Raw genomic sequence first — 26,445 nt, forward strand, 5'->3', positions numbered from 1 at the left:
AAAATCTTGATCAAAGTGCAGAGCGTTAGAGGACCGGGACATTTGCAGGGAAACCAAAATGCTTGTTTACAAAGCTATTGTACTACCAACTTTACTATATGTTTGTGAAACATGGAGCACTTACAAACACCATCTCCAACTCCTCAAAAGATTCTGTCAACTGTGTCTGCGAAAATTTTTATGTATCACTTGGGAAGACAGGCAAACTAATGCCAGTGTACTGGAGGAAGCAAAGACCACCAGTGTTGAAGCAATGATTCTTCAACACCAACTTCGTTGGACTGGTCATGTTGTCCGGATGCCTGATTACCCTCTTCTAAAGCAACTACTCTATTCCCAACTTTAAGAATAGAAAACTTAACACCACACTTGCTCTCAAAATACAAGTTCCATTCATTCATTCATTCATTTCACTTAGATCCCACCTGTACTCCAAGGAATGCAAGGTGGCATACGTGGTTCTCCCCCTCCCCATTTGAAGGTAGGTTAGTCTGAGAGAGGTAACAGCTGGTCCAAGGTCATCCAAGTGAGATTCATGACACAGTAGGGATTCTGAGCTCTGGTCTCCCAGGTCCCTAGTCCGACACTATAACCACTTTGCCACACTGCCTCTGCACCACTCTGTGATGGAATGTTACCTATTGCAAGTCTGAACGAACTGCCTTACCTCCCTCTCCTGAAGGAAGCTGTCTCAAAAAACTTTGTCCTGGAGGCCACCCTGCAAAAGGAACCAGCACAGAACATTCATTTTCATTTCATTTCATTTTGCATGATGAAGCAACAGATCTTTAGGCAAACACTCCCAAGTTAAGTTGTTAGGTAAATGGGAAAGGTCAGGGAAGAACCATGGTTGGACAATACAGTCTTCACGAATACTACTGAGCTTGAGTGGTCTCTCCACATGGAAGAAAATGGGGCCACTAATAGAATCATAGAATTGTAGAGTTGGAATGGAACCCAAGTGCCACCTAGTCCAACCCCCTGCAATGCAGGAATCTCAACTAAGGCATCCATGACTGATGGCCATCCAAACTCTGCTTTAAAACTTCCAAAAGCTACCATTTCCTGAATGAGTTCCTTCTACTATCAAATAGCTTTCAATATCCCTCCCATATCCTTAAAGAAAAAATGCTTCTTTCATTTAATCCTGGGAGAGGAAGGCTATTATTTCAAGGACTCACCTGAAAACCAGCAAAAAATTACCTTTGAGTGAAGAGAGGCGGATTTAGATGCACTCTCAAAGTCCATAGGAGCACACAAAGTGGAGAGGAGTGTACAGGCCAGCTTGTTGTAAGCCTGTTTTTCCGATTTTATTTTTGAATAAGGGAAAGCTTCTAGCCTGATGACTGCAAAAATCTACTTGAAAAGGGAGTGGGTGATACTTGCCAAAGTGTGGGAAGCTTGTTGGGTAGTCAAATAAGATTAAAGGCCCTTGGGGATGACGTTACTAGAAGCCCCTGCAAAGTCACACTCCTCCACAGAACTAGCAAAAAAATTATGCTCTATTGATACACATGTTTATGGTGAATTGTTTTCCTTGGTGCAGAATCTGGAATGCCAAGGCACAGATCTAGGGTTGCCATATTTTGAAGAGCAAAAAAGAGGACATGTTTGCAGACTTCAACTTTTAACTATGGATTGCTAAGGCAACCCATGAAAAAGAGGACATGCCCTGGAAAAAGAGGACATATGGCAACCCTAATAGATGTGTGTGCATGCTCCCTGAGTGTAGGGCAGGAAGAATGTGCTGCCTAGCTTTATGGCTATGTGACATATGTGCAAAGGACACATGCAGAATGCACACACCAAGGACCCTCAGGCATTCGCAGGTCTGCCACTGACACGCAGAGAGACTGAAACGGAACAACGGGTATCAGTTTGCAAACCACCTTTGCCTTGATTTGCAGTTTGCAAAGCATGTCACTTGTGTTACAGTCAGAGAGGCAGCGTAAATGCAGAAGCAGAAGGCGATGTGCTAGTCAGACAGCTGTCAACATCATTCCTCAACCTCCCACAAGAAATGGCAGATCATTCACTCTTTGGAACATCTCCCCCCGGGACACGTTACAGCAAGGTTAACTGCCAAACCCACTGCACCTTTCTTGAGTGGCAACTGTATATGTATGTACTTATGTCTGTATATAATTTTCTTTCAGAGCTATTTCTGAGAAAGGTTTTAGTTTGCTTTTCTTACTAAACTAAGAATAGGGTGATCCAAGAGCCCAGTATAATTTATGTTGCATTTACGGGTAACTTAGGAAATGCTCAGGGGAATGTAAGTTCAGTGGTTAATATACATAACTAACCACCATGCACATTCACTAGGCCTCATGAAGAACATGGAAATAATTCTTTCAGGAAGAGGGACTTTTGCACATTTCCTGCTCTGTAGACACACTCTCCAAAAGGCTTTAGGGAATGTATCAACTGAATTTTGTATGTTCTCCAGCCACTACGCATAATCCCCAACATCTAAATCAGTATGTGCATTTCTACACTCTCTGATCAACATGCCTGTTGGGAGTTTATGCATAGCAACTGGAGGATGTACAAAATCCAGTCAATATATGTACATTTTTCTCCAAATGCAAAGATTGTGCATATTGTCTGGAAAATGTGCAGAACTCCCTCTTCCTTGAGGTCAGGTGAATTTGCACAGTGGCCAGTTACTATGCACATTAACTGCTCAACTTGCAGTACAATTGCAATTTATGTGAGGATTCAGTTCCAAGGGTTCCATGTGCACAGGAAAATCGTGTATACCCAAACCCTTGGAGCTACCCCACATCTAGCAAAGTGAGGGGGGGGAGAGAGAAACCCCAGTACTCCCACAGCTCATGCACTGAGCAGGCCTCACCCCCCCCCCCAAGCAAAGTGGAGAGATTAAAGCCCTTTATGCTCCAGGTAACCCCAAGAAGAACCAACTTGCACAATTTCAAAAAGCCGGCCCTCAACCATATGTGGTTGAAACTGCAAATATGATGCAACTGTACACCAGTAAGGAAGAAAGGAAGCCTGAGGTTTATACCAGGAAGGTTTCTGAGGATATCCTGATACTTTTGATTTGTTATTCCTAAAAATTAATAAAAAATAAATCCCTGTTCACCCTCCACAGATTAGCCCATCTTTTGGGGCAACCTCATTGGGTCTCCCCCTATGCCTTCTGGAGCATCCTGCCAGGCCATTTATCTCCTTCAATGTGTCTTGCTTTGCTACTCACACAGAGGCAGCCTCTGCCTTATGAGCCGCCGGGGCTTTGCATGGAGGGTCCGGGGGTCTCACTGGAGGACGTGTTATCACTGGCTTCTCTCCAGGTGATCGTGCTTTAGCAAAGCCTTCGTATTCACCTGAGTGGGAAAGTAACAAAGCACTGTTAATCATGAAAGGGAATAATGATGCTCAATCTACATTTGTAAGAAATCAATCTTTTAGTGTGGAGGCACCCACACTTCAGAACTCCCTGCCTACTGATATCAGACAAGAGCCTTCGATGTACTATTTTTTGGCATCTGCTAAAAGCATTCTTGTTCAGACAAGCCTATCCAGATATTTAGAAGATGGATGTGTTTTTAGTTTATTACTAGTTAATTTTTTTTAAATGTTTTGCTTTTACTAATAACCTCACTGCTTCTTTCTTTCTTTCTTTCTTTCTTTCTTTCTTTCTTTCTTTCTTTCTGGTTTTCTACAATCAAGCTGTATATAAATTTCATGAAGTCAATTAATTAATTAATTAATTAATTAACAAATGAAGTTACTGTAGAGTTTAGCTGAATCATCCAAGTTTCCAAGCTGGGATGTGGCAATAGTCCTAGGAATGGAAATGCAAAACACAGTACAGATTCAAAGTATGGACTGGTTCATTTAAGCCTCTTCACCAGAGCTTTCCAAACTGTGTATCACTAGTGTGGCGGCTGCAGTGTGTAGGTGTGTCATGCAAACGCTCCCCACGCTTTTCCCAGGGCTGGAAAGGGGCTAGCTTAACCTCCGGTTTGCTAGGAAAACTGAATGATTGTGTCACAAATGATGCAAAACTGAACTACTGTGTTGCAAAATGATGCATGCCTAAAAAGTGTGTCACCAACATGAAAAAAATGGAAAGCTCTGCTCTACATAATGGACAAGTCTGCATTCATTTCAATAACCTGAGCAAGTTTCTAATTAGGAAACAAAAAAGCATAACACCATTACAGAATCCTGTTATAAACTATTGTGTTGTTTTGTACAAATTGTCCCACTCATAGATGGCCAAGAACCATAATGAAGTCTGCAACATTTGGCATGCAATATCTTTCTTTGTAATTACTGGCTACATGCCATCACAATCCTGTTGAAAATGCTTCCCCTTCTCCACCCTCCTTATGAGAAAAACTCTGGCACAAAGTACAGTCGTACCTTCGAAGTCGAACGGAAACCATTCCGGAAGTCCGTTCGACTTCCAAAACATTAGGAAACATTAGGCTTCTGATTGGCTGTCAAAAGCTCCCACAGCCAATCAGAAGCTGTGGAAGCCCTGTTGGACATTCGGCTTCCAAAAATAGCTTGCAAACTGGAACAGTCACTTCCGGGTTTGTGGCGTTCGAGAGCCAAAACGTTCAAGAACTAAGCTGTTTGAAAACCAAAGTACCACTGTACATCTTGATTAAAAAGCCTAGATCAATGGAAGTGTTGCATTCCTCTATTCTTCCTTTGTCAGACTCCACGTGGGGTCTGTTCTGGGCATTACAATTTAAGAAAGATATTGACAAGCTGGAAGGTGTGCAGAGGAGGGCGTCCAAGATGATCAAGGGTCTGGAATCCAAGCCTGATGAGGGACAGTTGAAGGACTTGGGTATGTTTAGCCTGGAGAAGAGGAGACTGAGAGGAGACTGAGAGGAGATACGAGAGCCACTTTCAAATATCTGAAGGGTTGTCCCATGGAGCCAACTTGTTTTCTGCTGCTCCAGAGGGGAGGATCAGTACCAATGAATTCATACTACAATAATGAAGGTCATCAGAAAGTATTTTGTTATGGTAAGAGCTGTTCAGCTGTGGAACAAACTCCCTCAGAAGGTGGTAGACTCCCCAGTGGCGGTTTTTAAGCAGAGGTTGGATGCTCTTCTGTTGAAGATTCTTTAGCTGTGATTCCTGCACTGTTTGGACTAGATGACTCTTAGCATCCCTCCCAACTCTACAATTCTATGAAAAACTAGTTTGTTTCATTATCGATGTCTACTGACCATCCCTTGTTCCAACTGGCAGATCTAAAGTTAAAGTAGGTTAATAAATCATTGTCTTCACTAAGCACAGCAACATTTTGAAAAACAACAACTGGGCTTTTCTAATATCTATGAAGCTGTTGCACATTTAATGGAAGTTCAATTGGATTAATCGGACTTCAAACCTCACAAGGCTCACAAGGCTCACATCAGCTGACAGGCGACTCAACAAACAAGGGAAGACTTCAAAAGGGGACATCTTAAACGGACACTTGAAGCGGTTTATCCTCAAGCTTGAAAAGAGACAAGATCCCATGCCTAGTTTATGATGCAGCGTGAACTGGTATTCGTTTACGAACAAAACATCATTTCTTACACAAAAGGATGTCATAAAATGGTCCCAAAACACAGAGAATCACAGAACTGTAGCACTGGAAGGGACTCAAAGGCTTGTCTAGTTCAAACTCTTGCAATGCAGGAATCTCATGAACGGTTACAGAAATGGAAATTAAACATTTATTTGGCTTGAGTTACAGCTCACCCCATCATGAGGGCTCGATGTTATTAACTGGTGCATTATCCTAATGCCATTATACAACATCTATGGTGTGGCCGCATTTGGAGTACTCTACATTGTTCGGGTCACCTCACCTCAAAAAGGAAATTGTAGAGTTGGAAAAGGTTCGGAAAAGGTGCAACCAGAACGATCAAGGGGGTGGAGAGACTCCCCTAGGAAGAAAGGCTGCATCGTTTGGGGCTTTTTAGTTTGGATAAAAGGTGAGGAAGAGGCGAGATGATATAGAAGTTTATGAAGTTATGCATGGGCTGGAGAAAGTGGAGAGGGGAAAGTTTATTTCCCTCTCTCATAAGACTAGAACTCATAGACATCCAATGAAGCTGAAGTTTGGAGGATGCAGGACACATAAAAGAAATGACATGCAGTGCATGCAGAGCAAAGTTAAACTATGGAACTCGCTTCCATGGGAGGCCGTGATGGCCAACAACTTAGATGGCTTTAAAAGAGGATTAGGCAAATTCATGGAGGAGGAGAGGGCTAGCAATGGCCAGGATGGCTATCCTCTGCCTCCACAGCTGGAGGGGACAGTGTTGCTCTTGCTTTTGGGTCCTGCTTGCTGGTTTCCCCACAGGCAACTAACTGTTTAGCCACTGTGAGAATGGGATCCTGGGCTAAATGGGCTGCTGGCCTGATCCAGCAGACTCTTCTGATGTGCTTTTGTAAGCAAAACAAATGAAAGATGAAAAAAACTGATTATGATTTCATCTAAATCCATGTGTGACCCGGAGAGAGCAATGCAGCAAGATAATGCTAAATATGATTGGTTTGACTAGCAAGAAGAATGGCCCCAAACTTTTAAGTCATCCTTCAGTCTGTCTGGATTGAGAATAGGTACAACATCAATCTTCAAGGTTTAAAGATGACATCAGTTTATAACAGTGACCATCTCCAGGCTGCTACATCTCAAAGGAGATTGCACAGAAGCAATCTTTGCATCTGTCTTCTGTGTGGAAGATGTAGGGGCCATTCCTGCACCTGAACAAAATTTCACAGGAAGGGAGTCTGAGGAACTGATGCCAACAGTGATGACAAGAGACGGAATTTTTAAACCTTGTTGACAGATTAAAAACTGACAAATCTCTGGGGACAAATGGCATCAACCTGAGAGTTCTGTGAAACTGGTAATCTTCTAAGAAAAACATATGACTTGTTCATAAGATCATACCTGAGGACTGGAAAGTGGCAAGTGTATTTTTAAAATTATTTTTTTTAATGTAGGGCTACAGGTTCTTCACCTTTTCACTAAACACTGGATTAGCACTGTGCGCAACTGCAGCCCAAAAGTGGTGGTTTTTGTTGGTGTGTTGTTTAAAAACACATAGTTCTACACCTTAAGCATATTAGAAAAATCAGTGCATGCAGATTGCCTAAAATTATCTTCCCCGCTCTCCCTTCTGCCACCAACAGCTCAGAGGCAGTGTGTGCTGAGGGTTTTAAATATCTCACTGCCTCTTTTATGCCCCAGCAGAGTCAGGGGAGCTGCGGTTATCCAAGAGCTTCCACATTGCCAAAACAAATTAAAGAACCCCTAGCTACTCCTGACCACCATTCTGAAGGGTGAGGGCATGAGACCTGCACCAGAAGAGAAATTAAAAATTTATCCAATGCAAGAAGAACATTTTGAAATTTTAAACAGGTATATAATCTAAGGTGTTGTCACTAGCACAAGAACCGAAAAGGCAGATGTTGAATAATTCACTTCCGGATTTGGAACTTGCAAGACTTTTCAAAGCTGAGATTTGTAAACAAAAAAATAGATTTCAGTTAAATAAACCCCAAATGAACCATATTCATCACATCCTGCTTTACAAGTTCAGGAGGTCTGGATGCTGTAAATTGGTAGAAAACCATTAAGCAGATGAATAAGCAAAACTAACTGAAACTTTATTTGCCTGGTCAATTTTAAGTGAGGGCAAAGATCAGGAAAGCTGAACTATGATCACAATTGTTTACTTTTGAGACTGCTTTACTTCTATGCTATAATAATACTTTGAAGCAAAGAATGGCAGCTGCTTGTTATTCATTGATGCATTTACATCCTGTATATCTAAAACAACCTTCTCAGTTACTTGGTCTCCATTTCTTAAATATGTTTTGGACAACAGGGATCAGTCCCACTCGCGTTCTAGAATTATACCTAAACGATTTTTGAACTCTAGCTTAAAATGTATCTTTGTTGGCTTTCCATATTGCTGTTAAGATACTTCCTTCATGATTGTTTGGATTTCCTCTTTTCCCCCCTATGAACTAAATTCATAGTTAAGTCCTATCCTATACATCTTGCTTGTTACCATTTAATTTTTGTTTACTTGGGGGGAAAACTCAATTTAATTTTTTTGAAATAAAAGGATGAAATGGAAACCAGTGTGCTGAATTTCCAGCACAGGTTTGAGAAATACTGAGTAAAGTTAAGAAGACTGTGAGTGAGGCTTCGTATGTCAAAGGGAGTCCCAGCTCAAAATGTCACCTGGGAACTTTTGAGAGAGAAATTTCATAGTGGGACAGTGGTTTGGCTCCTCTGCAGTTCTTAACAAGCAAGAACATGTAATCTACAGGCCACAATCCTGCTTCTTAACCTTCCATCAAAAGAAAAATCACACTGTATCACAGAATAATAGGAATGTAGAGTTGAAATGGACCCCCCAGGGTCATCCACTGCAACCCCCTGCAATGCAGAAATCACAGCTGAAGAACCCCTGGCAGGTGTCTTTTAAACCCTGCAAGGAAGGAGCTATCAGGATTCAGTATACCACTCAGGAAGACATACCAATAAAATATATGGTGCAAGTTATTAAGCACTGTTCCACTTGAAACGGAAAATGCTAATAATCATGTCTCCATTGAGAACTCTTTCTTTTACCAGAAAAAAAATACACTTGCACAATCCCCCACCATGTAAGGCAACACAAAGGTGATGTGGGATCTAACCAGTTTTTTTAAAAAAACACATAGTGTCATTAACATAACATAATTATAACAGTGCAATTATGTTGAGTTGTGAATTACCTGTAACACAAAATCTCACAGACCTTGCAACTAAGGAGATCATTTCATTTCGCCTGTATTTTTAATCTAATTTGCACCTCTTGGACTAATGCAAAACAGAACACAATTGCACTTCTCCTATTTTAAAATAAATATTAGCTTAATGCGGAAACTGGATGGAAGGGACTTAGATTCCATGTGAATTCAGTAAGAGATGATAAACAGCATGACCCGTCAAGCTGCAACTGCAGAACATGCTCCTCAAGCAACTTACTACAACAGTTTAATTCCATTTGATGTTGGGGGGCATTATCCCCTGAGTTCCTTATAATCCTTGGGTTCCTGTATCTGTGAAGGGTATGAGAGCAAGGTCACCAAACCAGCACCGTTGTCTGGTCAACAGTTCTAGCCAGGTAGTTAAGCACTATGTTCAGCATCCCAAAAGGATGAGCTGGGCTGCAAGAGCTACGACTAACGGATGGTGCCCTTTAGGCTAATGGATGAGCCTTTCCTACATGCACACACGCGTGCACACACACACAAACACACACACACACACCAGCTGTCAGGTAGGAGAGAACAAAAGCCAGCATAGTTTATGTGAGCTAAGCTGGAGAAACATAGACCTGCTTGCTCCATGCTGGATCCAAAGCTGCGACTAATGGAGAGGAAAGATCTGTTGGGGTGTTAATGCTGAGAGCCATTCCATCTTGGGCTCAGGTTGCAAATATGTGTAAATAAAACTGCATATCCATCACTGTTTCCGCTAACCCACATTCCAAGGAAACTCTGAGAAAGCACCTGGGACTCCTGGAATCTTCATAACTCAGAGAGTAGGGTGGCATGTAACCCATTTTTATTAATTTTAACACAATAAAATATGCAAAGCCAGCAACAAGAGGTAAAGAGGAAACATAGCAAAAGTTCCTTTGCTGTGTACAGATTGCAATAGTCAGAAAAAGCAGGAATAAATAATAAAAGTTACTTGGAAAGAGGAACGTATTTCAGGGCCACTCATCTCTCACTCTGGTAGCCTGGGGTGCAAGCCAAGCAACAAACTGTGGCCTTTTTTTTTCTTTTTAAAAATGCCACTGACATTGTGCCCTCAACACTTTCTGCAATTCTGCTCCAGGGAGGAAAAAGGTCCTGTAAAGGTCCATAACAGGAGATTGCCATTAAGTCTAGCCACCTCCAGGATGTTTACAAACATCTGCAGCTGCAACTTGGGTCAACCCCAAAAGCTTGGTTAGCAAGTTCTGCACAACATCATCATCATCATTATTATTATTATTATTATTATTATTTATTGAATTTATATACCACCCTATACCCAGAGGTCTCAGGACGGTTCACAGAATAAAATCAAAATATAAAGCCACAAAACACATAATCAAAATAAAACAACCCAATAATCCCGCCCCCAGAAAAACCCCCACATTTTAAAAGGGCATAGGGTGTCAATCAAAGCAACCAAAGGCCTGGTTAAAAAGGAACGTTTTGCCTGGCACCTAAAGGTGTATAATGAAGGCACCAGGCAAACTTCCCTGGGGAGAGCATTCCTCAGACAGGGAGCCACTGCAGAGAAGGCCCGTTCTCGTGTTGTCACCCTCCGGACCTCTCAAGGAGGAGGCACACGAAGGAGGGTCTCAGAAGATGATCTCAGGGTCCAGGTAGGTTCATATGGAAAGAGGCGGTCCTTGAGGTATTGCAGTCCTGAGAATAAGTTTCTTCCAAAAGTGCCTGGATCTGATCTGCGACCACTCGCTCCAGAAACTTGCTCAGGAAAGGGAAATTAGCAACTGGCTGGTAGTTAGTTAGGTTTTCCGAATCCGGGGAAGGTTTCTTAAGGAGTGGTTTTGCCTCCTTCAAACAGACAGGGACCACCCCTTCTCATAAAGAGAAACTGATCACCTCCCTGGCCCAGACAGCTGTCCTCTCCCTGCTGGTTTTTATCAGCCAAGAGGCTCAAGGGTCTAGAGCGCAAGTGGTCACACTGACTGATCAAAGAACCTTTTCCACATCCTCGAGCCTTACTAACTGAGAGTCATCCAACACAACAGGACTAGACTGTGCTCTAGACACCCCATGAGAGTCATCTGCTATAACAGCAGAGTCAAGGTCTTGGTGGATACAAGTAATTCGCAAACAAATCATAGCAAGCTACCATTGGTTCTATCACCTCCTTTGGGCCTGCCTGTAAAGGGCCCCGTACAACCCAGAAAAGCTCTGCCAGTTGACATGATGAGGATGCAATGCAGGCAGCAAAGGATGCCTTTTTCACTGTCTTCACTGACACTAGTTAGGCTTGATAATGAGCCCTTACCAGTGTTTGGTTGCATTCATTCAGAGCTTTCCTCCACTTGCATTCAAGCCATCCCCCAGCTTGTTTCCTCGCCCTAAACTCTGGAGTATACCACTGGAACAAAAGCGCTTTGCGCGAGTCTGCCCTTGCGCCTGATCCAGAAGCTGCAGTTAGTGCAAAATGCTGCAGCACAATTGTTGGCAGGAGTGAGACCCTATCAGCCTATAGCACCTCTGCTCAGAGACCCGCACTGGTTGCCCATTTGCAACCATGCCAAGTTTAAGGTGTTACTATTAGGATGCAAAGCAATGTGGGACCAGTCTACCTGCCAGTTTGCCTTACCTCAAGCATGCCCACTTGAGCACTTCAACTGGAATTGGCACTGCTATAGGTGCCACATAATACCTGTTCCAAATTTGTAAGAAATAATTTTGTGCGTGTGTGTGTGTGTGTGTGTAAGCATCTATGCTCTGGAACTGCCTTCCTATTGACATCAGGCAGGTACATTCACTTCTGCAGTGGAAGAAGATGACAGGTGACAAAGAACAGGTGAACTCACCTTCCTTGCAGCCTGGCCCAAGTCTGGGAGCAGGCCTCTTAGCATGCAGTGTGGAGGCCTTCAGGGACTCCGTCACAGGCATGACGCCATTCGCCGCTTTGCTGGGGAGCTTCTGCCCACTGTCCTGGAGCCTGGAGACCAGTCTCCCCACATCCACATCTGCACACTGCTCCGACCGGCTTTCTGCGCTGGGCCTCCTGGTATCAGCCTCCCCTGGCCTCTGCAACGGCAGTCTGCTGCGCTGGAGTGGCCTGGGGGCCTCTGTGCAGCCAGGAAGCATTGTGCCGTTGGGGGTGTGGAAGCAGCCATCCTCTGCTAAAGGGGACCCAAACAATAACCACATTTATTCAACTTGTTTAAAAGATTTGTTTTGACAGACAAAAGCAATGTATTGGCATGTGATTTCTTGAGGGAGCGGTCATAGCTCAGTGGAAGAGCATCTGCCTTGCAAGCAGAAGCTCCCAGGTTTCAACCCCAATGGCATTGCTAGGTAGGGCATAAATCCTGGATAGCTGCTGCCAGTCAGTGTAGACAACGTTGAGCTGGATGGGCCCATTGGTCTGACATGCAAATCAGCCCTTGACTCAGAACCATGAAGACTGGACTATTACTTTATTTTTAGTGGATGAACTGTAGCCCAGTGGCAGAGCACCTGCTTCAAATGCAAAAGGCCACAGGTTGCGTCCCAAGTGGCATCGCCAAGGTAGGCTGGGAGAGACACATCCCACCACCAACTGAAACCCAAAGGTGCTGCTGCCAGTCAGTGTAAACAACACTGACTGAGGTGCACCCAATGGCCTGACTCAGTATAGGGTAGCTTCCTATGTTGAGTGTCACTGTGCTCTATTCACATTGTGTGTCTGTTGTTTTTTGGGATTACAATACAAGAGCAATAAATTCCACAACAGGCGAAAGGCAAATATATATTATGTATCTTAATTAGAATGCTAAACTCATTTAACTGATTCTACCAGAAATTCATACGGGCAAGAACAAAGTGTAACAGAGAACATTGTCTTGGAACTTTGTGTTCCGATGATGTGTAAACAAGCTTCGGCCTTCAAGAAATCCATTTGGGTCCCTTTTCTGCATTATTTATTTTATCACACGTTATGTTTTGCTAGGAATGCTGTGACCCAGAAGAAGTATGCATGCAATCTGATGAAGTGTGCATGCACACGAAAGCTTATACCCACAACAAACTTAGTTGGTCTCTAAGGTGCTACTGAGCAATTTTTTAATTTTTTTCAATAGGTACTGAAAGCTTAGAATTGGAAGCGTCTGTTTTTATTGCCTATATTGCTAGTTCTGTTGTGAGATGGGCTTGGAATAGTGAAAGGGTATTATTTCTTGGCCTTCCCCCTTCAAAAAATCTTTAAAACCTTTTTAAAAAAAAAAATCACCAAGGAGACAGAGCTCTAGAATACTGCTGACAGAATCCTTAAAAAAAGGTTTTTTTAAAAAAAATGATTTCCTTTAATTTTACATAGATGAATATAGAACAATGTATTTCATACACTTCCAATATCTGATGGGCTGGAATTCTCGGAGGAATAGCTGTACCATTTACATAGTGATAAAAGTGTGAAGAAACACTGTCTATGTCTGAGTAAGACTAGGGCTGATGTATGGAATGCCCAATGTTCATGTGACCTGGCATCTGTAAGATGGAATAAGTGGTTGAGACTACTGTCGAGTTAATGGAAAAGTGTCTCCTTAAGTAGTAAGTTAAGAAGGTAATCTCTGATAAAGGTATAGGCATAATGTAATAATAATAATTTTATTATTTATACCCCACACATCTGGCTAAGTTTCCCCAGCCACTCTGGGCAGTTTATAATGTGTAATAACTGTGCAGGCTCTTTATGAAGCAAAATATAAAGTTATTTGTCTAAAGTGATCAGGAAAACTATATATGATCTTGATACAGTCCATGCGCATCTCTTCTCTCCCCCCCCCCCCCCCCGCACAAATACCTTGGGAGGATTAGGAGGAAATAAAATATTATTCTCCTGGGACATTTTGCTTTATAGATTTTGGTCTCTGTTTATTTGCAAAGTCCTACCTGGAGAAACGACTTGGTGGCATGGGAGATTTCCCACAACGAAAGGAAGCCACACGATTTATCAAATCTGTCTCCCTTTCATTTTGCCTTCTACAGTGCGCTTGTGCTGCATCCAATGGATGGACAACGCTATGTCCCACATTTTGCTATGTCACCCATCTTTTGTAGGAGGAGAGACCCCTTTTCAGTCATCCTCAAGTTCTGCAGCCAAAATCAAGGGTGGCAGCTGTTTACATGGGATACTTTGGTTATTATCCCTTCTGATGAAGAGCACAGCTAAGGAAGGGTTCATATGAGCTAGGTGACTGGTAATGACCCCTACCACGAGGAAGACCACTTCCCCAAAAGATTGCATAACAGGGCAGCTCCAACACCATGATCTTAAAGAATCACAGCCCCTCCGCCACAAGAGTGAGCTTTCGTTTGTTACATAGGATAGTCTAAGCGTCCTGAAGGCCTCTCTATTGACCACATGGGACAGACAGTGAGGTATTATCAACTGAGCACAGGGACCAGAGGTAGAGATCAAAGGGAAGGGGGTCTCTGACATAATGTAGTTCCTGAGTGGTTTAGGGCTTTATAAACCAAAATAAAGGCCCAGCAGCACATGGGTCTTGAGTGCATCGCATGATGAAGAAAAGTTGTCCTACCTACCAACAAGCTTAAGAGATAGACACATGCCATTTCCAAGTTGCAGAAAACATCTGGCAGAAATCACGGCCGTGCGTTCTCAACTGAGTCCAGAAAGTCAAGCTCACAGTGACAAGGGGGGGGTGAACAAGGGGGTGGAGCAACCCCCTAAGAGGAAATGTTACAGCATCGGGGACTTTTTCTTTTAGAGAAAAGATGACTAAGAAGCGACATGACAAAAGTTCATACAATAATGCATGGGGTGGGGAAAGTGGTTAAGGAAAAGCCCCTCTCCCCACCATAACACAAGATCTTGTGGAGATCTCATAAAGCTGAATGTTGGAAGGCTCAGGAAGAATAATGTATGGTGTTCCTATGGAACTGGCTCCCACAGAGAAGCAGTGGTGGCCACCAACCTAGATGGCTTTAAAAAGTGGACTGGGCAAATTTGTGGAGAAGGAGAAAGTTATTAATTGCTATTAGCTACGATGACTATGCTCTGCCTCTGTAGTCAGTGCTTCTGAATCCCAGTTGCTGGAAATTAGAGGGGAGTTTGTCATGTGCTTGAATGCTGTTTGCAGGTTTCCCACAGGCACTTGGTTGGCCCCTGTGAGAACAGGATGTTGGACTAGATGGGACAGGCTGTTCTTATAACGTTCCACGTAGAAGCTCCTAGCACTATTGCTAGCCTTCAATGTGATTCTTCTCCTTAATTCACAGGTGGCATTAAGTTTCAGCCTGGTTGGGCCTGATTTTCTCCAATGTGGAGATCATTTCTCAGTTACGCAGCTGAGAATCTTCAGTTATTTATGAAGTGTGCTCCATGGGAATAAAACTTGGTGCCTTCACCATGGCTCAGAGATTGCATTTCAGGAGGAATTAATGGCTGTCACCACATTCTGGCCTGCTACATACAGTGTGTCCCTGGTAATGCTTAGCAAAAATGCAACCAGCAGTCTATGAAATGGGAGCAGCGAGTTTGGGAACTGGAGTTTCAAGACATCATGTAACATATAATCTTTAGCTAAATGTTACTAGGGAAACACTGGAGGAGATGCAAGTTAAGTGACAGCTGCACAATTCTATGTAGTTTGGGCCATGGTTATATCACACTGGAACTCGTGGGCATCCAACAAAGCCGAATGTGGGAAGGTTCAGGGGCAGAGAAGAAAGAAGTATGTCTGCATGCAGCGCATAGTTAAAGTATGGAACTCACTCCCACAGGGGTATGGAAAACTCACTCCCACAAGAGGTAGCAATGGCAACCAAGCTAAATGGCTTTAAAAGGGGACTGGATAAATTCACAGAGGAAAGGGCTATCGATGGCTACTAGCCATGATGGGGGCTATGCTCTGCCTCCATGGTTGGAGGTAGCAATGCTTCTGAACAGCAGTTGCTGGAAGCAGCAGCAGCAGCAGCAGCAGCAGCAGCAGCAGCAGCAGGAGAGAGGGCTCTTGTGCTCACGTCTTGCTTGTGGGTTTCTCTTGGTTGGCCACCGGGTTATTGGTCTGATCCAGCAGGCCTTTCTTATGTGCTTATCACAGCTTTGGCTTTTCATAGGAAAAGAAAATATATAAATATACATATGCTCGGTCATTACTACATGGAGATAGGATAGGAAGCTGGACAATGAAGGAATAGATGTACTCCTTCAGCAAAACTGCACGGGACAGTCCTTCCTGGACTAAATAACTTCAAACTGCTTGCAAAAATTCCTACGTGCGGAAAGCCAGTGTTATCATAAAAGAGCGTTCAACCAGAAAGCTTCTCCATAAAGATAGGTTTCTATGTGCAAGATTTTATTCCTCTACCTGAAGTCCATGAGAATTTTGTTGACTGTGTGACTAATAAGAGCCTTTTGTTAATACACAGTCAAATAGCGAGTAACTGCAATAATGAATTCTCCAAGTGCTTCATCAACCTTTCCAATAACATAATTTTTGCCTACTCGTTTTAGTTCTTGGCCTTCAGCTATGTGGTGCAACACTGCCATTGTACCATTAAATTTTTATTTTATTATTTGAGAGAGATGTTGTTTCCACAAACATCCACATTGGTCCTTCTGCTGGGTCCCTCTTACCATATGGCAAAACTCAAATGGAGTTTTGTTGCCACATTCACAGGACTCTGTGATTGAAGGCTAAGATGTCATGCTTGAGTAGCCATCACCACCCATGGCCTGCCACCGCTCAATGGAAGAGCATCTGACTTGCAAGTAGAAGGTTCTAAGGTTCAATCCCCACTGGCATTCCCAGGTAGGGCTGGGGGAGTCTCCTGCCTGAAGTCCTGGAGAGCCATTGCTGCAGTCATCGTAAAAAAAATACTGAACAACATGGGCCAATGTCCTGACCCAGTATAATGCAGTTTTGGGACCAAGTATAGCAACCAACATTTCATGTTCAGTGGTGTTTCAGTTAACCAAAAAATCAGTGTTAACCCACACTTTGTAACCATGGTTAGGTTTGCAAACCATGGCTGGGTTCGGGGCTGACTTCTGATTAGTGAAAACGACAGTGCACATGAATCACACTTGGCTATGAAATGATAAGGGAAAGCAGAAAGGTCCATGCAAAAACTGTGGAGGGCACAGAATAGCCATTGTGGCTAGTAGCCATCAACAGTCCTCTCCTCCTCCATGAATTTGCCCAATCCTCTTTTAAAGCCATCCAAGTTGGTGGCCATCACTGCCTCCTGTGGCAGCGAGTTCCATAGTTCCAACTCCATGCTGCTTGAGGGAGGACTTTCTTTTACCTCTCCTGGATCCTACACAAAGCACTCCATAATATATCAGAGGGCAAGGTCCCTGTCCCGAGAGAATTCCAGTCTGGGGAAAAAAGATAGGGAAAAGGGAACAGAGGGGGCAGGGACCATAAAAGGGAGGTAGGGCCAAAGAAGGGTAAGAATATGCAGTCATTTCATGTGCATGTTCTTGGGCTTGGTGACAGCAGGTTATGGGGACTCCTTGTTCTAAAAGGGATCAGCCGATGATATTTTACAACAACCCTGAAATATGCAGCACCCACCCGTGTGGGACAGAGGTCAGCAGGCTACACCAGTGTCCTGGCAAACCCTGGAGGTGCTTGCTGGCTTGATGAAACGTGATTTTTTTTTGGAATGTCTGCAACTGTTTTTAAAATGCATTTATTGCTGCTGTTGATGTTTTGCTGGACTGTGCTCCCCTTCTGGGAGGAAGGGTGGGGTGATCAACTGAATACATAACAAGGAGAAGAATTAACCAGTGCTCCCTTAACAGGCACGATGGCGCACCGAAGTTAAAAACAAAATTCAGAAAAGGGGGAAGAAAAGATGAGCTCGCCTTATCCGTCCCCACCAATACACTTTGCAAAATTGGCAGATAATAGGAGTACTCTGGTGGGGAGATAAGGCCTTGCCAAGATCCTCCAAAACCTATCATTTGATGTAAAAAAGTGGGAGGGGGGACCCAAAGTGCACATTCATCTGTGACAAGAGGGCGGCCACTGGTGCTTTTTCAGGCTATGACTCATTCTATTGCTCTGAATCTCCCTGGGTTGCCGACCAATTAGGCTCTCACAGTGGTTTGCCCTCCGGGTGGCAAACTGATCAGTGATTTAGCAGAAGCACCAGCCATCGTTTCTGCATGACGCACGCAGTGGCACAAAGTCGCAGTGCTTGTTAACAAGCCATCATGGCACTTTGGACCCATTTACTGAATGGAATCACTTTGTACCTCTGGATCTGCAAAGCCACTGATTCTTGGACAAAGCACACTTAACCGAGAGCTCGGAATCAGCAAGATGCAAGGAAGAGGCACCTCCCAGTGTTTTCCCAGCCAGGATGCAAAGCGTTGCTGGGATTGACTTAAGGGGATCAAGCCTGATGTTGATTTAGAAAAGGGCAGCTGAAATGATCAATGGGATGAAGTGACTCCCCTATGAATAAAGTTTGCAGCACTTGGGGCTTTTCATTTTAGAGAAAAGGCAAGTAAGAGGCAGCATGATGGAAGTTTGTAGAGAAAAGTTCCCCTCTTCTCACAACGCAAACTCATGGACATCCGAAGAAACTGAATGCTGGAAGATTCAGGACAGCTAAAATAAAGCCCTTCTCCATGGAGCACAGTTAAACTATGTTACTGTCAGGAGCAAGCCAGCAGTAAATCACACCAGCCAAGTTGGAGCTAACTCTTTATGAGCAAAAACAGGATCAGCACAGCAACTGTTCTTCAGTAGGTCTTGCCCCCATGAAGCAGAGACTGTGTCTCTGCTCTCTTCATGCCTCTCCTGGTTCTGGGAGACCAGTGGGGAGGGGAGCTTGTTGCAGTAGGAGGAGGAGATGCCCATGCCTCTTCAGCAGCCAGGCTCATCTCTGCCTCTTGGCTTCCTTCCTCTCCTATTTCTGCCACAGACTCTCTCGGCTCACTAAGCCCCGCTACCTCTTCAGCTAAGGACTCCTCCCAGTCTTCTTGCTCTTCTCCACCTGACCACTCATCATCGTCACACCACCAATCCCCCAACTCTGAGCCTTCTTCCTTTGGAGGGTCCCCAGCTGCTTCTCTCCCCAATCCTCTCTGCGTCCAACTAGTCTGCAACAGTTACTCACTCCCAAAGGAGCCAATGATGGCCATCAACTTGGATGGCTATAAAAGAGGATTATAGAAATCCAGGGAGGAAAAGAGAGGGCAATAAATGGCTACTAACCATGATGTCTATGATCTGCCTCCACAGCCAGAAGCAGCAACGCATCTGAATCCCAGCTGCTGGAAATGTCAGAAGGGGAGTGTGCTTTTGTGCCAAAATCCTTTTCCCAGGGGGCATCTGATTGGCCACTGCGAGAACAGGATGCTAGACTAGATGGGCCAATGGTCTGATCCAGCAGCCTCTTCTCAGGTTCTTATGTTTCAGAGAAGGAATTTCTAGTAGTTAATAGACTAATAGGCTAAACCCATTGGAGATCGTTTTTTCTTTTAAAAAATGATAGAAAACCACTAGCAAGTTAAAACAAAACCACAAAAGATATTTGCAGGTATTTGAGGCCTTGGTGGGCCCCAAGGAGATTTTTAAGGGCACTCCATCAAAGGTATATATGGGGGGCAGCTATAGTCTGTGTGGGGATAATGCTTCCTGATTCAGAGTATTATGGGATGTGTCCTCATCATGCATGCAATTTTTTTTACAGCAAATAGTGTGGGGGTTTTTTACCCTTGTGAAGCGGCAGCTGCTGTTGCTCTCTGAACAAAATGAACAAGTGAGCTGGGTGCACACACAGAGCTCCAATGCAGCCCCACATGAAAGGATGGAGACTGAGGAAGCCGTTACCAGGATCAGCCCCACTCACCATCACTGTCTTCCACGGAGCCTCCAAAGAAGACGGGCCTCTCCCGCAGAGGGCGCTTGGAGATGGTGATGGGTTTGTGCCGTCGAGTGGCTACCCGGGGAGGAGGCACTGGGGGTGCAGCATTGTCCTCAGGGGGGCCGGAATATATCTGAGGGGGGAGGCAGGAATATAGCAGATATTAATATTATGCAGCTTTAAGCAACTGGATGCATAAAAAACTGACTCCTTTTGGAATAAAACATTGCCAGGACCCATGAGCATTGTTCAGAACTTTACTTGAAGAACGTTCTTCGAAACAGAACAAAAAATATATAGTGATACATCCAAATAATTCTATACAGTATCATGAGCATGACCAGCACAGGCTCAGCATCTTCTAAGAGATTACATCTTCCAGAAATTTAAACTATGTCTCTCTCCTATTCCAGCTTTCATTACTCTGTGTCCTGCATCTACCACCACCACTTTTGGACATGAACCCGCTGTAGGACGCAGCTGTACTCTATTTAGCAAGCCAGAAGCTCAATGAAGTCCTGCAGCAAAGGTCTCCCTATATCCTTTCCTCTTGTGGGCAGTGGGTTCAAGCCACCCAGTGACTACAGCTGGACCCCTGAGCACAGTCATGGGATACTGAGGAAGAAACACAGTGTGGTGTCAGGTTTAGACTAGGACCTGGGAGACCCGAGTTTGAATCTCCACTCAGCCAGGAAGCCCACTGGGCCAGTCACTGCCACTGAGGAGAGGGAGAAAGATGCAAGACACCTTGAGCTCCTTGGAGAAACAAGGTAGGATATAAATGTGATGCGATAAAAAAATAAATAAAACAAAACAAAACACAAAACAGAAGGACTAGTAGCCTGCATTCTGCTAAAGCTAGCAATAACTAATTCTTAACATCCGCCAGTTAATGGGGAGCCTCTTGAAAATGTGTTGGCCAGTCACAGACATGAATCTTCCTTGTCTGCACACACAGTAATTTACATTGTGCCAACAGGAGGCAAAGGATCAACAAAAGTGACCACAGATGCAGCAGGAGGCTGGTGAAAAAATTGCTCAATTCTGCAGTAGTTTAGTTGTAGTTCATCTTAATTTGGCCTACGCCAATTTTCGCATGTAGTAGCTAATTTACATTTTCCTCCTCCAAGATTCATTCAGCGTGTGTAACGCACCGTTGATTTCCCTTTTTGAGATTATTAAGCTCGTACCTTCCATAACTCAAAATACATTTCCTACTGCATTTCTCGAAATGCATTCCTTTTCAGTTCCATAAACTCAACCCCAGTGCCCCCTACCCTATGACAAGCAATATTCTGAATAGGAGTTTGCCCAACCCACTAAGTAAGATAGCAGGCCATTTACACCCCCAGCGTGAGTCTGCCTCCACCACCTCCTTGCCTCTTAGCATCCCACTAGGCTATCTCACCACCCACCTTGGTAGCCACTGGTTAGGACCCTTGTTTGGTCACTACCCTCTCATTCATTTGGAGCGAATTAAAAAGTTCACTTTCGATTGCCACCTGTCCTGTTTCCAGAGATGCTTTAGATATACCAAATAATGGGAGGAAAATTACAGTGAAGCAAATACTTGCAACCCAACCTTGGTTTGCCTTATTTGTTTTAATGTGATTGCCACACTACCACAGGAAGAGGTGCCAAAGTAATATAACACCATCCCTTGACACCCCTCCTGCCTCAACCCCATGGAGCACAAAGGTCTGCCAAAGTATTTAGTAGTGCCAACAGACCATAAGCATTGGGGCTTTGTTGTAAAGACCAGCATCTGAGCCATAAAGAAACTGGGTGCCCCCATTCTATAGCACTAAGGGGACCTCATTTTTTATAGTTTTCCAGGCTGCAATGGGTACACACAAGCTGCTGACATAGAACTAGCTGCTCTGCAGCTTCCATCCAATTTGTCTCTCCCAGCTAACATAAAATACGTTCTATGGCTGGTGGCAGCTGGGCATCATCTCCAGGCGTCTGCTTTCAGAATACCTAGGGAAGGGAAGCATTCTGAGAATGTGGTCCACGTTCCTTGAGATCAGTCTTGCTCAACCTGGTGCCCCCAGGATATTTGGGGCCATAACTTCCAACATCAGGATGGGAGTTGTAGTCCAAAACATCAGGTTAAGATCTTCTGTCCTTTCCCCCACAGAATAAAGCAGCTCTAGTGGACTCTGAAGCCCATTGGCTGCATGGCAACAGCATTTTCTACAGCTTAGGAAACAGGAATAGCCAAATGTTCTCCCGGCCTGGATGCCAAACAAATTTGGGGATTTGTGGCAAACCCCTACTGCCACTCAAGAGAAAATGGCTGAAAAGCAGTTGCAATTAACAGAAATTAAGATAGCAGAGCAGGGCTTTCATAGTGCCTTATCCTTGGTTCTTACACACCAAGAGGTCTGCCAGCAAGGCTGTGCATGTTGACTTCAAAATGACCTGCAACATTACAAACACTGTTGTATGAAGTGCTCCCCCCCCCCGGCATATTTATTTCTCACTTGCACCCCATTCTTCAGCCAAAAAGTCTCCCAGGGTGTTCTAAGTGCAATTTGTTAAAACAAGGATAAACTGTCCCCACAGGCTTAGAATATAAAACAAAAACCACAACTTGCAAGGGAAAAGGGAGGGAAGAGGAAAATAATCCAGTCCTTGAACAGTTTTTTCTAGAATGCCCAGCTAACACAGCTGAGGGCCAGGAGATGCCAGAAAGAGCTGGTCTCTCAGTAAACCTGACAAGAGTGAGCCTCCTGCTTCCCGTTTCTGCCACTGAGGCAGCCTGAGGGAATGGCTGCCCCCCCCCCCCCCGGTGCCAGTTGAGGCGAGGAGGCCCGGTGAGGCTGGCCTCATGAAGTCAATGGAGGGGAGTACTGCTTAATAGCTTTCTCTCTCACTGCTTTGCCTTTCTGATGAGAAATGCCTCCTCCAATGCAATTAGTTACTTCTTTATTATGCCGCATTACCAGAAGATTGGCATCAATGGACAAAAGGTTGGTTCAAATGCAACGACTTAATAAATCATGGCTAGTTCATTGGGCGTTCATTCTGCATGCCTCTCCTTCCTTTCCCTCAACAGCACTTTCATCTTGCTCTCTTTCAACCACACTTTCCCGCTACGGCTGAAACGAGGTACCCTGGTTTACTGCACAGTGTCAAAGCCTCTTTACAAGCAGAGAGCGTGCAGGCCCTGAGCTTCTGTCCTGATCCTCAGGCTTAACAAGTAATAATAGGCTTGGCGCTTCAGCCCCGGCCTTTTTTAAGGTAGAGTTTCCTGTTGCATCCAAAGCAGGGGACTGTGGCTTTAACACAGTTCGAAAACTACTGGCTTAGTGTTTTCAAACTCTTCTGCAAAAAAGAGCACCTCTCTTTACATTACATGATCAAGAAAAAGAAACTTTTTGCCGGACTGGAATACTTCCTCACCTTGCTAGAGGATTAGGGGAGCTCATTTGGGATCACCATTCCTCCTGCCTCCCCCTCTTCCACCCCCCCCCCATGAAAAAAAGGCTGCAGCTTTGTGACTTTTTAGTTGAGAGAAAAGACAAGTATGAGGAGACATGGCCGAAGTTTATAGAATTATGCAGTTCTCAATTCATGCTTGTATATTCTCTGCAGTGAGCACACCATATTTCGGAGCACTATAGCTCTCAATTTAAAAGCCACAATCACAAACCTCTCCAAGAAGCTGTTCCTACCCCCAGCTAGCTTCACACTATGTAATGAGGCAGTAAAAAGCACATTAATTTTTTTCATATGCGCAGGTGGTATTGACCTAATCTTTCAAGTTTGCAGAGCAGGGTTTGTGTAATGCCAAGACTTGTTTCCAGGGGGATCAAGTTTTTAATTTAGCTGTAGCACTCAAGTTTAAAGCTGTCAAAGCAGTAATTACAACACACCAACCCAGTGAACAATTCCGCTGTCCTTTGAGACTTCACAATTCACCACATAAATAATATATCATGCCTGCTTGAAAACTCATTTGAAGTGTTTGCCTATGTGCGTACGGAAACATTTCCACTCCACTCCACACCCACCCAACCAACCCATTTTAAGATTCAAACCTAATAAAACATTACTAGCTTAACCTTATCGCTGCAGAAATTAAAGGCCAGGAAAGAAGACATCTTACTTTTAATTAAAAGACACCATTCCAGAGATTAGAAAAAGGGCTCGTTTTATATGGTTCCCCTCACCTCCCACTGCTGGCCAGAATCTCTTAAGAGAAGGTTTGGGGAGGTGGCTTGAAAAAGTGGTTAAAACTTTGAGGGCTAAGAAATTTATTCATTTATAGTATTTATATCTCACCTTTTAGTCTAAGGAGTTCAAGGTGGCATACATGGTTACCCCCCCCCCCAGTTAATCCCCACAATGACCCTGTGAGGTAGGTTAAACTAAGAGGCTGTGCCTGGCCCAAGGTCACACCCTGTGAGCTTCATGTCCGAGTGGGCATTTGAACCCTGGTTTCCCCCAGGGACACTCTAACCACTACACAGCACAGGAACAGGTAGAGGAAAGGAGAAATTTATTGGTGGTTAGAGCAATTTGACAGTGGAACCAATTACTTAAGAGGGCCAGGTTGTGTTCTAGACTTTGCATTTACTGAATCTAGACTGGGGAAGAAGACTTGGAGTGGCTTCAAGAAGCTCTCTAGTTTATGATTCAACATCTGGCATTTTGAAATCAAGGATTTGGAACTCTCTAAATTTTTAAATAAAATTCAAAATGCACCAGAAGTCTCTCCAAACCATAGTTTTGTTTCCAATCCCCCCCTATTTGCCTCCAGTCTCCTTTGCTTCAGTTTCTTTCAAGAAGGACTCCCAGCACCAGAAAGGGAAATGGAGCAGCGACCAGCTGTTGGCTTCCTGGCTTGTGAGATGTTTCCGGAGAGCTTAAGTGCAGGTCTAAGATGTCAGGCATGAAGATTCAATTTTAAACAGGGCTTTAAAAAAAATGTTTATCCTTTTTTGGAGGGTGGAGGGAGGGAGTTCGATTTTTTTAACCTGGATTTTTAATTAAAGGCCACTTTTCCAGGTCAATAAAAAAAGCTGTGGTGCTGGTGGTAATCTCCTGAAGCATTATAGAGAAGGCTCCGTCGGTCAGATATTACACTGCTTTATTGCTTTGCTAATGTGGGGTCAGGTAATGGAATCCCACGAGAACATAAGAAGAGCCAGCTGGATCAGGTGCAATGGCCCATCTAGTCCAACATCCTGTGCTCTGTGCCCCAGTGGGAAGCCAGTAAGCAGGATTCGAGCACAAAAGATCGCTCCCCTCCTCCTGCGGTTTACAGCAACTGGAACCCTCTTTATCTCCGCTAATCCCCATCATTAGACTTGCTAGGCAGAACATCCAAGTGTGGCCCACCTGGGAAATCTTCCACTGCAGTATTTCACCACCAGATCTCTGCTGTTTACTCAGTTCTCAAATGATGAATATGCATCTTCCACAAACGAGAAATAATGCTTCCTTTAGGAAGCATGAAAATTAAAATTTCTCTACCCAATTGACCACAAACCCTTCCTTCTGGAAAGTTCAGGACTTTGTGCTTGGCTTTTATTTACTTTCTCACACACAAATGCACCCACACGCCTTCCACGAAATAAACATTCATTGTGTAACGTGAAGCACATTAAAAGCTCTATTTAGCTGGTTTCTTCCTATGCATAATTGTTTAGAAAATATATGGCAGCAGAACAGACTTAAATTGCCACTCTTTCCCTCCCACCACCACCATGGGTATGTAGCGCAATCTCCATGCCTGTCTACTCGAAAGCAAGTCCGTTGAAATCCACAGGGCAGGGCTGCAGCCTTAATCATCCTTGATGAAAAGCAACCTAGCCCTTGTAAAATCCCTTTGCAAGGGATAAGCACCTCAATCCTAACTCAAGTAAGGCTCTTTGCTGGGGGGGGCAGGGGAGAGTAAGAAATCGGTGTACTGTTGACTCTACCTTACCTTGTGGAAATGCTCAATGAGGATCTCCACCACAATGTTCTGAAACTTGATGTTCATCATCGCAGCGACGGTGTCCTCCTGGGCTCGCATGAGTGTGGGGCCAAATATGACCCCCATGTTAGACGGAGACATCAGGTTCTCCCGGCTGTGTTCACACACGCTGTCAGGAGAGGAGAAAGAAAGCAAGAAAATTAGGGTGGAAATCAGAGGAGCATCTGATCGGGGATTCTGGAGCTGAAATTCCATGAACCGCAAGGCTTGGTTCCCCAACTACAGCTGTTGGTGGACAGGGAGAGCTTGACCACTATATGTTGTGTATTAGTAACCTCAAAGCTGGACTGCTGTGATGTGCTCTATGTGGGGCTGCCCTTGGGCCTGGTTCGGAAGATGCAACTGGGGCAGGGTACTGCAGCCAGATCAGCTAGGGCTTTTGCCACCTGCGGCGGATACAGAGTTTGCCGTCCCTCTTGCTGTTCCTCATCTGGGAACCCTGCTGGCTTGCCACAGCCCTCCCCTCTGCCACAAATGTATTTCCCTTCTGTCCCCGTCCCCCGCTAACGAAGGGGCAGGAAGGAACTTGATTCCCAGGCTCCACCTCTTTGCTTTACTTGTATTGCCACACCAGGCTGGAATAGGAGAGCTCAAGTACTTTTAAAATAAACGTTATGAATAGCAGCAGCATCTGACATGCTGACTTGTAGTGCAGGGGGCAGGATCTCATACAGCTCACTGAATACAAGAAAATCTGTGCTATCATACTGTACCAGAATAATAATGGCAACAAGTACCCCCTACCCATGCTATGGTTATGATTGTTATTACTTATATATTACTTTTCCATCTGCCTTCTCTCTGGGGCGAAGGTT

At 44.3% G+C, this 26,445-nt stretch overlaps 1 protein-coding gene and 1 long non-coding RNA gene across 3 annotated transcripts in view; one reads left to right on the forward strand and one right to left on the reverse strand.

Moving 5' to 3' along the window:
* LOC310669768 overlaps positions 1-26,445 on the forward strand; it is a 571,559-nt gene that overhangs the window by 416,101 nt on the left and 129,013 nt on the right. The window lies entirely within an intron of this gene.
* The window catches only part of OPHN1 (oligophrenin 1), a 117,590-nt gene that overhangs the window by 5,851 nt on the left and 85,294 nt on the right, over positions 1-26,445 (reverse strand). For both annotated transcript variants that reach the window (XM_083423577.1, XM_083423578.1), the window contains 5 exons: positions 25,580-25,739; positions 19,627-19,774; positions 11,619-11,933; positions 3,221-3,347; positions 668-718 (listed from right to left, as the gene is read on the reverse strand). In XM_083423577.1, coding sequence (XP_083279703.1) covers positions 668-718; positions 3,221-3,347; positions 11,619-11,933; positions 19,627-19,774; positions 25,580-25,739 — 801 coding nt within the window. The remainder of the gene's footprint in view (positions 1-667; positions 719-3,220; positions 3,348-11,618; positions 11,934-19,626; positions 19,775-25,579; positions 25,740-26,445) is intronic.

Source organism: Podarcis tiliguerta (assembly GCF_965153285.1).
Source record: "Podarcis tiliguerta genome assembly, chromosome: Z".
Lineage (NCBI taxonomy): Eukaryota > Metazoa > Chordata > Lepidosauria > Squamata > Lacertidae > Podarcis > Podarcis tiliguerta.